Raw genomic sequence first — 13,386 nt, 5'->3', positions numbered from 1 at the left:
CAAGAGGATAAGATTACATGTGAAGAAAGAGAACAAAATTAGGAGCACTATGATTTTATATTGATACTGATTTGATGTAAAATGATGTATGTGCTTTTGTTCTGAGAATTGGTTCACATGAAATCTTAGAAGAATGATCATATATATGGGTTCACCGTGTTTTCTTCTTGCATAGCATACAAATATCTAAGTAATTACTTTTACTTTCAGACCATGAATCCAATGAGCAAAGTTAGAAAAGTATACATCAACATTCTAAAGGACTTCATTTCTGAAATGCAGTCCAATTTTCTTCTTTTATAAGGATACATGAATTGAATATCCTCCATGCTACACTTTTGATAGCTTTCTATTGTAAAATGGCTCGTGAACTTTTCTTTGATAATATGGTAACGGTCACTTGCTGTATATGAAATCCATTTGTACATGTTTCCAGAAATTTAACTACAGCTATCTTTTTTATTAGTTTATTTTTGTAATATCTATGTTTGGATTAGCTTTAGTTTCCTACAAATTAATTATTAAGAAAAGTATAACCTAGTGTATTTAAGATATGAAAAAGGATTTTGGGTAGTGGTTTTTGTTGGGTTTTTTTCTCTCCTTTGTGAGGCCCAAGCCCAACATTTTGAGGGTGTCTCTTGCACCCATTGTGCCACAACCCTAGTTCAGATTTTTGGGGGTCATTGAGAGTGAGTGAGAGTAGCCACCAAGTGAGAGAGAAGGGGAAAAACAAAATTCCCGTTTTTGCCCAAAGCAGTAAATTTCAAATATCAGTTTCTCAGTTGTTCACCGTTGGATCGGTTTGAAATTTAAAATCTAAACATATTGATGTTAGGTATCACTGGATACGGGATGTGTTAGATTCCAAGTTATTGGAACTTGAGAAAGTTCACACTGATGACAATGGTGCTGATATGATGACAAAAGCATTGTCAAGAGAAAAGTTTTGATCGCCGGAATGGCGAGAGCCTCCACCTAGTCGAGAAGGGGGAGATTTGTTGGGTTTTTTTCTCTCCTTTGTGAGGCCAAGCCCAACATTTTGAGAGTATCTCTTTGCACCCATTGTGCCACAACCCTAATCAGATTTTGGGGTCATTGTGAGGTAGAGAGAATAGCCACCAAGTGAGAGAGAAGAGGGAAAAATAGAATTTCCGTTTTTATCCAAGGCATTAAATTTCAAATGTCAGTTTCTCATTCGTTCACCGTTGGATCGACTTAAAATTTGAACTAAATGTTTCTCTCATCTTGATCTTCATTTCGGTCGGTGAAGATGTTAATTAGAGGTCTGTAGTCGAAGAAATTAGCTTCGCAAGAGAGAAATTAGGTTTCCCATTTTTACACAGAGCAGTAATCTTTGAATGGTGATTTCTCATTCTTTCACCGTTGGATCAATGTGAAATTTGGAATATAGATTCTTCACATATTTTTCTTCATTCTGAACGGTGAAGATTTTAATTAGATGTCTGCAGAGGGAGAAATTGGCTTCAAAAGCAGCTCTATTTTTTTGGGTATATTTCATCTTCTTACTTCTCATTTGAAAGCTTTGGTGCTTTGATGTTTTGGCTGATTATATGCACATTTTTGTACTTTGTTTGAGACTCTCTTGTACCTCATTTGATTATAGTGGAGCTCTTTCATTGGTCTGGATGACCCGTGGTTTTTACCTCTCACATTGAGAGGGTTTTCCATGTTAAAATCTCAGTGTGTTGTTGTTATTGCTTTACTTGCTATATTTGCTTGTTATAGTTGCTGCCATATTGTGTTGTGAGTGCTTCCATATTGTTCTTGTGTTGGACATTTGTGTCATTTCCGCTGCTAGGCTCTTTCAGTTTTAACTTGACCCTGCTGAATTTAACAAGTGATTGAGTTCCCTAAGAAATTAGTTGCTGTATTGAAGCCTTTGACAAAGTAGCTGTTTGTTATATGTATTGCATGCATCAACCAAATCAGAAGAAAATTAAGAAGAAGAGTTTAAGATTAGCTTGGAGTTGTTCTTACTTCATAAAAATCAACAATAAATGAGATCAAAATGTCTAGTGCTGTGAGGAGCATAAATCTCAGAAAAAGTAACACCTATGAATTCTTGACTTTCCATTTGTCATGCCTTGTACAAAGTAGAGATGACATTCATGTCTTAAATTTCTTCTAAGAAGCACATATATAATTCACCAAAGGTGAAAAAATAAAGAACATATACATCAAAGTGACTGGGCCACACGGTTACAGTTTCAAATTAGCAGTAACCATATGGACCACAGTAACCATCCTCTGCCATATGAAAGTGAAAGTGACATGGCCAAGGGCCCTCTACTCTATATAAAAGAAAGAAATGGAAAAAAAAAATGAATTCTGTAAAGCAGCAACATAGGAAAATACGAACTCATGAAAATCAAGCCACAACATGTTCTGTTCTTTCCTCAAAATTTCAAGGAAGGGTATCTCTGTCTCTACCTTGCAATTTGCATAACTATTTCTATTGTTTTCTCATTGATTCATCTATTATTATTCCTATATTGGGGACTCAAGAGATCAAGACTACATGACAACAGAAAACAATTCTTTTCTTGTCCTCTTGGTAATTATAAAAATAATTTCTTTTAGTCCTGTTTTTCTTGTATCCCAAGAAAAGAAAAAGAATTCCCTACATCTGCAAATCATTAATTAGACTAGTTACAGAATTTCATGTCATAAAATTTTCATGCTTTGAAACAAATAATTCCCTGTTCTTACTATTCCATAAGTGCCAACAACTACTGATAAAACTCTCTCTTCAAATAAAACAGAGTGTTGTTCAATTGTTCTGACATGTTTCTCTTAGAAATGGGAATGCAGCAAGCTTGGCCTATATTGATTGATGAAACAAAATGTGTTTCTCTGGTGCCACGAAAATCAGGGTTCAAAAACATTCATCTTCTTACCTGTAAATCAATGAGTTAAGATAAAGCAAAGAATAAAGCTTCAAATTGACCGTGGGCAACAGGGTTATCTATTTGCTTTGCAATTGCATTGTGTTATGAATTCAGAATCATTCAATATATAAATGTATGATACAAAAAAGTTACTGAAATTGAGCATCTTAATGTTGTTACTTGTTAGTGCCAAGCCCACTAAATAATTGGATTGGAGGATACTCCTTAATCACATTTATCTGTTTAGAATTACTTCAATTTCCTGCTTTTTGAAATAAAGATGATATTCATTTAATTAAAGAGATGAGATTGTAGAAATTATTTAGATTTTTAGCTATCTAGAATCCACAGCATTATTAATTTATTATAGAGAAAGAATAAGATAAAGATTTTTCAAACAATAACAGAGAATAAGCAAGGTATGTCTTCATTTTGTTTTTGAATTCCATTATCCTGTTAATGATTAGATTGAGATTTTGTTCTGCTGATTTGTGGCTATGGTTAGCATAGCGTCACATATCGCAACCATTTTTTTAGAATCCAGTGATCCATTTTTCATTCCAGTTCCTGATAACTCTGCCACTAAACCTTGAGTAACTATGCTCATGTTCTTTTTATGAAGTGTCTCTAATTTTGTGGACGTGATTGAGAATCAGAGAGGTCTAGTGTAGCTTGAATCAAATAATTCCCTGTTCTTACTATTCCATATAAAAGCCAATAAGTACTGACATAAAACACTCTCTCTCCGATCATCATTTTCATACATTCCAATATTTTCCAAAAGGTTATTTAGAACCATTATGGTCTGTGCTCCACATTCTTGTTGAGATAAGACTAATAAACTACTTATTTGCATTCCTAGCTAGTGTCCTAGTACCCATTTTATTAGAAATTCAGAATCATTCAATGTAGTGTAACATACAATATAAACTGTTGATGAAAAAGTAGCAAGTACCACATTGAATGGATATCTCAAGTACACATGCATGGTGATTTCTATCATACTGATACAATATTCTTTTATCTTTTCTGTCACTAATGAAATAAACAAGATTGTGTGCATTTTATGTTATCTTCAAGAACATGAACAAGTTCAATGAATCACTCTAGTCCCAGACTCCCAGGGATCCTTTTATGTACAAAAATATTATTGATAAAAGTAAATTGGGGAGAGGGAGATAACAAAAATCTAAAATGAGTAACAGAAAAACAGTGATAAATGCAATTACCCTTGGACACACCCAAGTTCTGCACCCACTAGCTCTGTGGATGCAATTTAACCATCGCTGATATCTGATTAGGGGTGGCAACAGGGCGGGTAGGGGCGGGTTTTTGCTCTACCCGACCCCGCCCCGCCCCTCCCAATAACCCGCCCCGGTGTGGGGCGGGGCGGGGTGGGTACCCGCGGATTCGGGTGGTATTACATTCCTAATCCTTCCGACCCTAATTCACTGTCCTTATCCAAATCATGCATAGTTAGAAACAGCAACGTCCACAAACCAATGCATGTTTGGAGGAGCAAGGGCTGCTTCTTATGGTTGGGCAATGCTATTGAGAGCATGATCATCATTATAATTACTTGTGTCATTTTGTATGGGTCAGTGAATCGAATATCTTCAATACTACTACTCTCTTGCTTCAATACGTGGATTCCAATCTCTTTTGCAATTGACTCACCTGGCACCATTCCCTTATAACCGTCAGATGCTTCATATGAAAGCTTCGCATGATTCCATCCTCTTTCAAAATATGGTGCTTCCCAATATTCATGATAACGTGTGCCATTGATGGTCACAATGGATATTACTCCATCCAAGTGGGGTAGGGATGCAATCTTTGAGTAGAATTGCAACCCAAAGGGCATTGTCAGGGAATTTGGTGCCACGAAACCAGAAAGAAATAGAAGATCCACTGCTGCGCCACTCAAACCACCTTGGAATGCTTCCACCTGGCATCACAAACTTGGTCCTTCTACCCTCGTGCACTTTCTGACATTCATTCATAATGCAGAAGCAGTAGTTTAGCATAAATTATTAATTTAATATGAATTATGATGTCATCTGCATTGTTAAAAAGTAACCAAACATGATTGAGTAACACGCTTGTGCCTCTGTGACTCAAATGATTTGCAGTGTGCTGCTGAAAAGATTTCCAAGTTTGGTGGAATCCCTCTAATCTCCCGAAGATGCTCACAACAATCCACATCGATATACCGAAGAAAGCGAAATTGTTGGATGCATTCAGGAAGGACTGTGAAATTATTGCCTCCTAGGTATAAAGATTTCACATTCGGAAACCATGCAACAGCTAGTGGAAAAAAGTCATCTCACAAATTGTTGTTTTCGAGAGGAAGATATTTCAAATGTGAAGAGGGGACGGAGTGAGTGAGTATTCCATGAAGTTCCTCTTCTTGCTCCCCTGATACCCTCCCCTTTCTTCCTCCTAACTTAATATCACACCGATACAAGTTTGGCATCATGGCAATGACACTTGGTATTTTATACATTTCATTATACTGCATATCCAAACGCCGCAATCTAAAAAGGTTACAAAATGAACTTGACAAATCTTTTATGCTAGTCTCATTCAAAATAAGCCCTTCTAGATTTTTCATCTCTTCTGGAATCTCTGGAAATTTCTCAAGACTTGAGCAACCAGATAAACCGAGTATTTCCAGTGATGGCAAATTAATAACAGGTGGAAAACTTCTGAGCTTGTCGCAGCCTTCAGCCTTCAATTCTTTAAGTTTCGGTAAAAAACCAACTGAACTGTGAACTGAGACTAAATTATAACATTCTTCAAAAGAAAATTCTTCTAAAGTTTGAAGATTAGATACATCAGGTATCTCTTTCAAAAAAAAAGCTGCGATCAAAATTCAAAACTTTCAAGGTGATCATCATCTGGAGAAAAAACAAACAAACAAATAAAATTAATGAACAAACTAAAATAAAACCAATAAACTTGATTATGTGAATTAACAAACATACAAAATCATAAAAATGAATTTAGTACGCTTACCTTGGATAAGCTATCCAACTTGAGTGACATGTAGGGATAATAAGGCAACTTGAGTATGGAAAGCTTTTCTGGATTAAAATTAGAAGGAAAATGTCTCGATGGATACCTCCTCCATTCCAATACTCTTAAACTATTTGGAAGATATTTGGGACCTTTGGAAAAACGACCATTTTTTATGATAAGTGTTTTGAGATTTTGAAGTCTCTTTAAAAGCTGTTCCATCCCATTTTACTTCTACATCATCATTTTTCTCTTTTTCCAATGGACCTTCACCCCTTTCCTTTCTAAATAAAGGAAATTCCAAATGTATGATTTCAATGGCACTAGTTCCCTTTCATCACACAAAAGTAAGAACATGAGTTAATTAAAATACATGTATTAAAAAAATCTTTAATAAACTTGAGTAAAAAAACTATTACTTACTTGATTATCTTCCAAAACTTTAATTATATCCTTGTAGAACCATAATCTACTATGTTTTCCAGGCACTTTTGACCATTTTTCTCGACATATATCTTTGCCCATGTCCTCTATTAGATCATGTAATGTTATTCTGAATTGATCAATCTTTATGAGAGATTTCTCAACCAACACTCCAATATAATATTTCATGCAACTTCCATAATGAGCTTGAAGTATATATGCAAGTTCCTCTAATTCATACCCTTTAAAACAACAGGCAATATCAAGAAAAACACTCTGTTCTTCTTTTCCCAAAGCATCAAAACTAACCTGAAGTATCTCATGTATTTTATCATCAAGATGTCTTTCAAATTTATTCAATGCAGATTCCCATTCTTCTACTTTTTTTCCACACAAGTGACTACCTATTACTTCCAAAGCCAATGGAAGACGGGAAGCATAAGTTACTGCACGGGTTAAAACATTCTTATACCTTGGGTTGACAATATCTGTTTTAAAAGCTTTCCATTGAAGCAACTCTAAGGATTCTTGCTTATTTAAACCTTGTACCTCATATGTTCTTTCAATGTTATGAAGTGTCAACAAATGTTTGTCCCGTGTTGTAATAATGATTCTGCTTCCAGGATGAAACCAATCAGGTTTTCCCGCAATAGCTGTCAACTGTTCATGCTCATCAACATCATCCAGAACCAAAAGAACTTTTATTTGGCTGAGTCTGCGTTGTATCTGTGAAATTCCTTCATTAACACCTATTATCTGGACTCCCTCCTTCCCTAATATCTTACCAAGAAGATTATTTTGAAGATGCACCAACCCATGTTTTTGTGAATTTTCTCTCACATTTTCAAGAAAACACACAGCTTCAAAATTGTCAGCAATCAAGTTATAAAGAGCAAGAGCAAGTGTTGTTTTCCCTATGCCACCAATCCCATGTATCCCTACCATGTGAACTCGATCAGTAGAATCCATTTCCAAAAGTGAAATCACTTCTGACACTGGAGACTCGAGTCCAACAGGGAAGTCAGCCACTGGCAAAGGTAGACGTCCAATCTTTCTTGAAATGTCTTGCACGATCTTTTTAATAAACTCATGTTCATATCCATGCCTGCCAAAAAAACTATTACTTACTTGATTATCTTCCAAAACTTTAATTATATCCTTGTAGAACCATAATCTACTATGTTTTCCAGGCACTTTTGACCATTTTTCTCGACATATATCTTTGCCCATGTCCTCTATTAGATCATGTAATGTTATTCTGAATTGATCAATCTTTATGAGAGATTTCTCAACCAACACTCCAATATAATATTTCATGCAACTTCCATAATGAGCTTGAAGTATATATGCAAGTTCCTCTAATTCATACCCTTTAAAACAACAGGCAATATCAAGAAAAACACTCTGTTCTTCTTTTCCCAAAGCATCAAAACTAACCTGAAGTATCTCATGTATTTTATCATCAAGATGTCTTTCAAATTTATTCAATGCAGATTCCCATTCTTCTACTTTTTTTCCACACAAGTGACTACCTATTACTTCCAAAGCCAATGGAAGACGGGAAGCATAAGTTACTGCACGGGTTAAAACATTCTTATACCTTGGGTTGACAATATCTGTTTTAAAAGCTTTCCATTGAAGCAACTCTAAGGATTCTTGCTTATTTAAACCTTGTACCTCATATGTTCTTTCAATGTTATGAAGTGTCAACAAATGTTTGTCCCGTGTTGTAATAATGATTCTGCTTCCAGGATGAAACCAATCAGGTTTTCCCGCAATAGCTGTCAACTGTTCATGCTCATCAACATCATCCAAAACCAAAAGAACTTTTATTTGACTCAGTCTACATTGTATCTGTGAAATTCCTTCCTTAACACATATTATCTGGACTCCCTCCTTTTCTAATATCTTACAAAGAAGATTGTTTTGAAGATGCACCAACCCATATTTTTGTGAATTTTCTCTCACCTTTTCAAGAAAACACACACCTTCAAAATTGTCGGCAATCAAGTTATAAAGAGCAAGAGCAAGTGTTGTTTTCCCTATGCCACCAATCCCATGTATCCCTACCATGTGAACTCGATCAGTAGAATCCATTTCCAAAAGTGAAATTACTTTTGACATTGGAGACTCGAGTCCAACAGGGAAGTCAGCCACTGGCAAAGGTAGACGTCCAATCTTTCTTGAAATGTCTTGCACGATCTTTTTAATAAACTCATGTTCATATCCATGCCTGCCCAACAAACAAACACATAAATACTTTTACAATTCAAAATTGTAATAATGAGAAACAATTACAGAAAGAAGTATACGAAGTGAAGTTACCCATCTTCGAAATGATAGCCAGACAAATTGGCTACTTCTTTCAGAGCCTTCTTCCATGTGTCCACCTTGTTGTTCATGTGATCCTTGTATCTGTTCTCATGCTTAGCTATTGCCTCTCCAAAACTGTTTTTTAGACGGCGCACATCAGAAGGATCCACCTTAAAGAAAACCGGCTAAACAAAGCGATTGTTTCCCTTGATGCAGTGAAGGATATGGACAAGCTCATCTAAGCAAAAAGAAGAAGCAGCATAGTTAGGAGAGAGCACAACGATGGCAATCCTGGACTCTTGAATTGCCTTGAGAAGTGCAGGTGTGATTTCCTCTCCGCTTTGAAGCTCGCCATCATCAAAGAAGGAGTGGATTCCTTTGCGACAGAGAGCTTTGTAGAGGTTGCCAGTGAAACCTAAGCGAGTATCTTGGCCTCTGAAACTGATTGAACACATCGTATTTCCATACATATCTGATGGAAGAAGAGGAAAATGGACGGGCAGAGTAGGAGGAGGAGGAGGAGGATTGCAGAGCCATGAGATGGAAGCAAGAAGGATATATGTTGGAGTGTTGGATGATGATGAAAACCAGAGAAACATAGTAAGTATAAATAAAGAGAGAGAGTGAGAGTGAGAGACAATAATAGTGGGTGTAAGTCTAAGTCAGTCAACTTAGCAACCACGCAGAAACTGCATTCATTCATTATTGATTCCTTGGGTCCACCTCTCACCCACGCGTCATCACTATTTAAGTTTTGTTCAAAAGAATCCTATGCTATTCTACAGTGTGGTGTAATTCTTATTAACTATTTCTTTGGCACAAACGTTGTTGTAATTAGCATACTGTGATCTTGAAAAACACTGACTTATTATTAGTTTTTGCCTCGAAATTTCAAGCAAGTGAAAACTTGTATCCCATCGGCATCATGATTTCTTGTTGCATATTGCATACAAATTCCACGCAGTATCATTATTCATCATTTCATCCCCATGTAGTAACTTGTCAGTAGATTAAAACTTTAGCGGTCAAAAAATGTGGAAAAAAATGTTACATCTTTTATAAAAACAGCACTTTGATGTATGAATGAGTAGACAAATGTTGGAATTTAGAACATAAATGTTATAGTTTGTAAGCTTTCATTAATTAACACTATCCAATATGAGATGTGAATTTTCCTGTATTATTCTTATGATAATGTGTGATAATGCCAAAAATTCTTTAATTAATCACACTTATACAGACTAATTGAGTTGATGTGATAAGGTGTCAATTCTTTTTGCCCTTGTAGAATATCAGAATATAGATAGCTAAGTCACAAGCTTGTTGTGAACACATTGCTACAATTCTTGGTTTGTAGAAAAAAGAATCAAGAAAAAGTAACAGAGATTGAGAGATGGAAGTAAAATAAGGTACATGGTTTCCTTCAAAACTAGGATTCAAGAAAGTAACAATAGAAAACTTATTCAAACCAACAAGGAATCATTCTTAACCAAGAGAACCACCCCAATTACCAAATACACTCTTAATTATATGCATTGAGCCTTGTATATATATTGATATAAATAGAGATATTGTATCATGGTTCTCTCATTCATTCATTCAATCCATTTCCATAAACTTTGCTGGAATAATAAGGAAACTAAAAATCACAAGTTTAAGAGAGAAGAAGCTATAGCCACTAGTATTATTCTGCAATGGGAAAAAATAACACTGCTGGGGCTACAATGATTGGATCATATGAGGAATTTGAACCTTGCTGCAGATGGATTAGAGAAGAAAAACATGTCACTGTTGAGATTGATTTGAAGGGTACTAAAATTTCTTCCCTCTATGTTCTCTTCTAGAAAATAACCTCATATTATGCATATTATCCTAATATAAAACTTTTTTATATCGTCAACTAAAAAATTTATAACCAAGTGTCAAATTAGGTACTAAGAAAATATGTAGAAGAGTATCATAAGTCTCTATTAAAATATATAATAACATGTCATGTTTTCTTCTGAATAATTTTTCGCAGGTTTCAAGAAGGAGCAACTTAAGGTTCAAACAAACAACAAAGGATTGCTAACTATCTTTGGAGAAAGGCCTCTAGATTCATCCAACAACAAATGGAGCCGTTTTCACAAAGAAATTAGGCTTCCAAAAGACACAAATGTGAATGAAATCAGTGCAAAGTTATCTCATGGAGTGCTCTCTATTGTGATGCCAAAGAAAGTTGAAGAGCATTACTCCTCCTCCATTGGTGAATTGAAAACAAGGAAGAGGACAGCAATTAAGGTTGTAATTGGAGTAGTGGCTGTGGTGGTTACATTGGTTACACTTGGAACTTTTGTAACAAGAATTATGAATACTCATTATCCTCATGGTGGTGCTGCCAAGGTTGATACTTGATAATGTTGCAAATGTTTAATAATTTGAATGAAATTGTTAAGTATGATGAGTCTTTGTTCTGAATATTTTGTGTTGGGAGAAAGAACAGTGCCAAATTTTAGATAAATGTATTATATCAAATCTTTAATATATGAGAAAAATTGAATAAAGTATACAATAAGTGATTTGGGATGAAATAAAAAATTAAACAAAATTTAAGACAAAATTGACATGGATCTTGCCTTTTTGAGGCTATCTGTATACATAAGCTTGCACTTTACGAGAACCTAATGGAAAAGTAACAGAAGGAAAACGGTTTTTAATGGTTCCATCGTAACGATTGATATATACAATAATACAATACAGGAAGGATTATTTTTCCAGTTTTTAGAGAAGCAGAAATAGAGGATTTTGGCTTCATTAGTTTTCTAACTGCAAATCAACATAAGAAACTAAATTATACAATATGTTGCGGGGATAGCTCAGTTGGGAGAGCGTCAGACTGAAGATCTGAAGGTCGCGTGTTCGATCCACGCTCACCGCATTTTTAAACAAACCCTATTTTAAGTGCCAATTTTTTATAAATGATAAGACATATACATACGAGATATCACACCATAGGAAATACAGAGACAAACAAAATTTTTTAAATGATTGAACACATGCAATGGAATACGTATATATTTTTCCAAAATTTATAAGATAATCAAGTAATTATAAATGTTAAACTACAAATATTTACTACCACCAACATTCAAACAATTAGTATTAACTTTTCTAAACCATATATTAACATTATATCTAAGTCATATTTGAAGTGTTAACAAACTTTTAAAAAAATAGGCCGTTACACATACAAATTTTTTTTGTATAAAAGTTTATATAAGTTAGCTCAAATCCAACAAAAACAATTCTTAATTTAGATTACGTGTAAACGCGTGTTTTCCTAACTCTTGAATAGCGCAAACGGTTATTCTCCCTCAATCAAAACCGCAACGCTTATCAAACAAATATCAAAATCTCTCAAAATCGTCGGGAAAAAGTGAAGGAAGTTGTGAAGCTGAATTCGAAAAGAATTATGAGAAAATAAAATAAGAAGATGAAGAAGAAGTAGCAGGAGAAGGAAGAGGAAGAGTTTTGAATTATGCACATCACACATACACCGAAAATTTTTAAACAATACACTTAAATATCTTCATGTTACATTGAAATTTGCTGCAAATACAGAAAAATGTTTCCTCAAATGCTGTATTTTTTTCTTTATTTATTTCTTTCTTTTAGTTGAATGAATATAAGTTCACAATCTTCCAAGTAATTCTGTATTTAAGAATTTAAGAATAAAACAACAAGAAGTTTGAGAAGATAAAACAAGAAAAAAAAAGGATGATGATGATGATAATGAAAAATAAGAAGAAGAAACAGCAGAAGATGAGGAGGGAGAAGAAGAGTTTTTAATTATACAGAACTTATCAGCACACATAAACCGAAATTTCTTAAACAATACACTTAAATATTTTCATGTTACACCGAAATTTGCTTTAAATACCAAAAAATATTTTCTTTAATGCAAACTCTTATATTACATTCAATTCAAACCATCAACGATGAACAACAATTTTCAAAAATAAAAACAACATTATTCACCTACAGAATCATAAACTACTAACGAAAACATTAACTAGAATCGAACCACACCTCAGCCACTTGATTGGATTCAAAACAATAATCAACTTCCTTCTTATTCAATTGATAATCTAAACTTGAATTATTCATTATCTTCAACAACGAGATAACTGTTCAAAACTGATTTTAGAGCTAGATTTCAAAAACGTAGAGAACAAACGAAGAGAAACGCAGAGAATGCAGAGATGGAAGAGAATGTAGATCGAAAACGTTGAGAAAATTCGAAAATAGAAACGAAATCTTTTCGAAAAAGGCAGTCATATATTCGCGCGTTGATTGAAAAGTTAGTTAAACAGTAATACGTGAGGTGAATTAAATTAAGGAGATTTGTATAAAGTATAAACTTGTATGGAATAATGACTTATATGTGGAGAATATTTGTTAAAAAAAAAATACTTACTTAAATAAAAATATATGTATAACATAAGTATATTTTTGAATGTCGAACACTTGACACGTGTCAAATACACTATCACGTTACTTAATTAGTATACAGTATATTTTAGTTTATAACTCAATAGAAACGCGAAAAAGGCAGTCATATATTCGCGCGTTGATTGAAAAGTTAGTTAAACAGTAATACGTGAGGTGAATTAAATTAAGGAGATTTGTCTAAAGTATAAACTTGTATGGAATAATGACTTATATGTGGAGAATGTGGAGAATA

The 13,386-nt window shown here is 34.3% G+C and overlaps 1 protein-coding gene, 1 non-coding gene and 1 pseudogene across 2 annotated transcripts; 2 read left to right on the top strand and 1 right to left on the bottom strand.

Annotated features, from left to right (window-relative positions):
• LOC107644580 lies at window positions 3,951-9,285 on the bottom strand (annotated as a pseudogene).
• On the top strand, window positions 10,240-11,120 carry LOC107644582 (inactive protein RESTRICTED TEV MOVEMENT 2-like). Its single transcript, XM_016348470.2, has 2 exons — window positions 10,240-10,472; window positions 10,684-11,120. Exons 1-2 carry the CDS (start codon window positions 10,358-10,360, stop codon window positions 11,055-11,057), a joined length of 489 nt encoding a protein of 162 aa, XP_016203956.1. The 5' UTR covers window positions 10,240-10,357; the 3' UTR covers window positions 11,058-11,120.
• TRNAF-GAA lies at window positions 11,508-11,580 on the top strand. The gene has a single exon. It is a non-coding gene; the product is annotated as a tRNA-Phe (tRNA).

This window comes from Arachis ipaensis, chromosome B05 (assembly GCF_000816755.2).
Source record: "Arachis ipaensis cultivar K30076 chromosome B05, Araip1.1, whole genome shotgun sequence".
NCBI classification, from domain to species: domain Eukaryota; kingdom Viridiplantae; phylum Streptophyta; class Magnoliopsida; order Fabales; family Fabaceae; genus Arachis; species Arachis ipaensis.
Note: the sequence above shows the minus strand (reverse complement) of the source record. Positions and strands in the feature narration are given on the sequence as shown.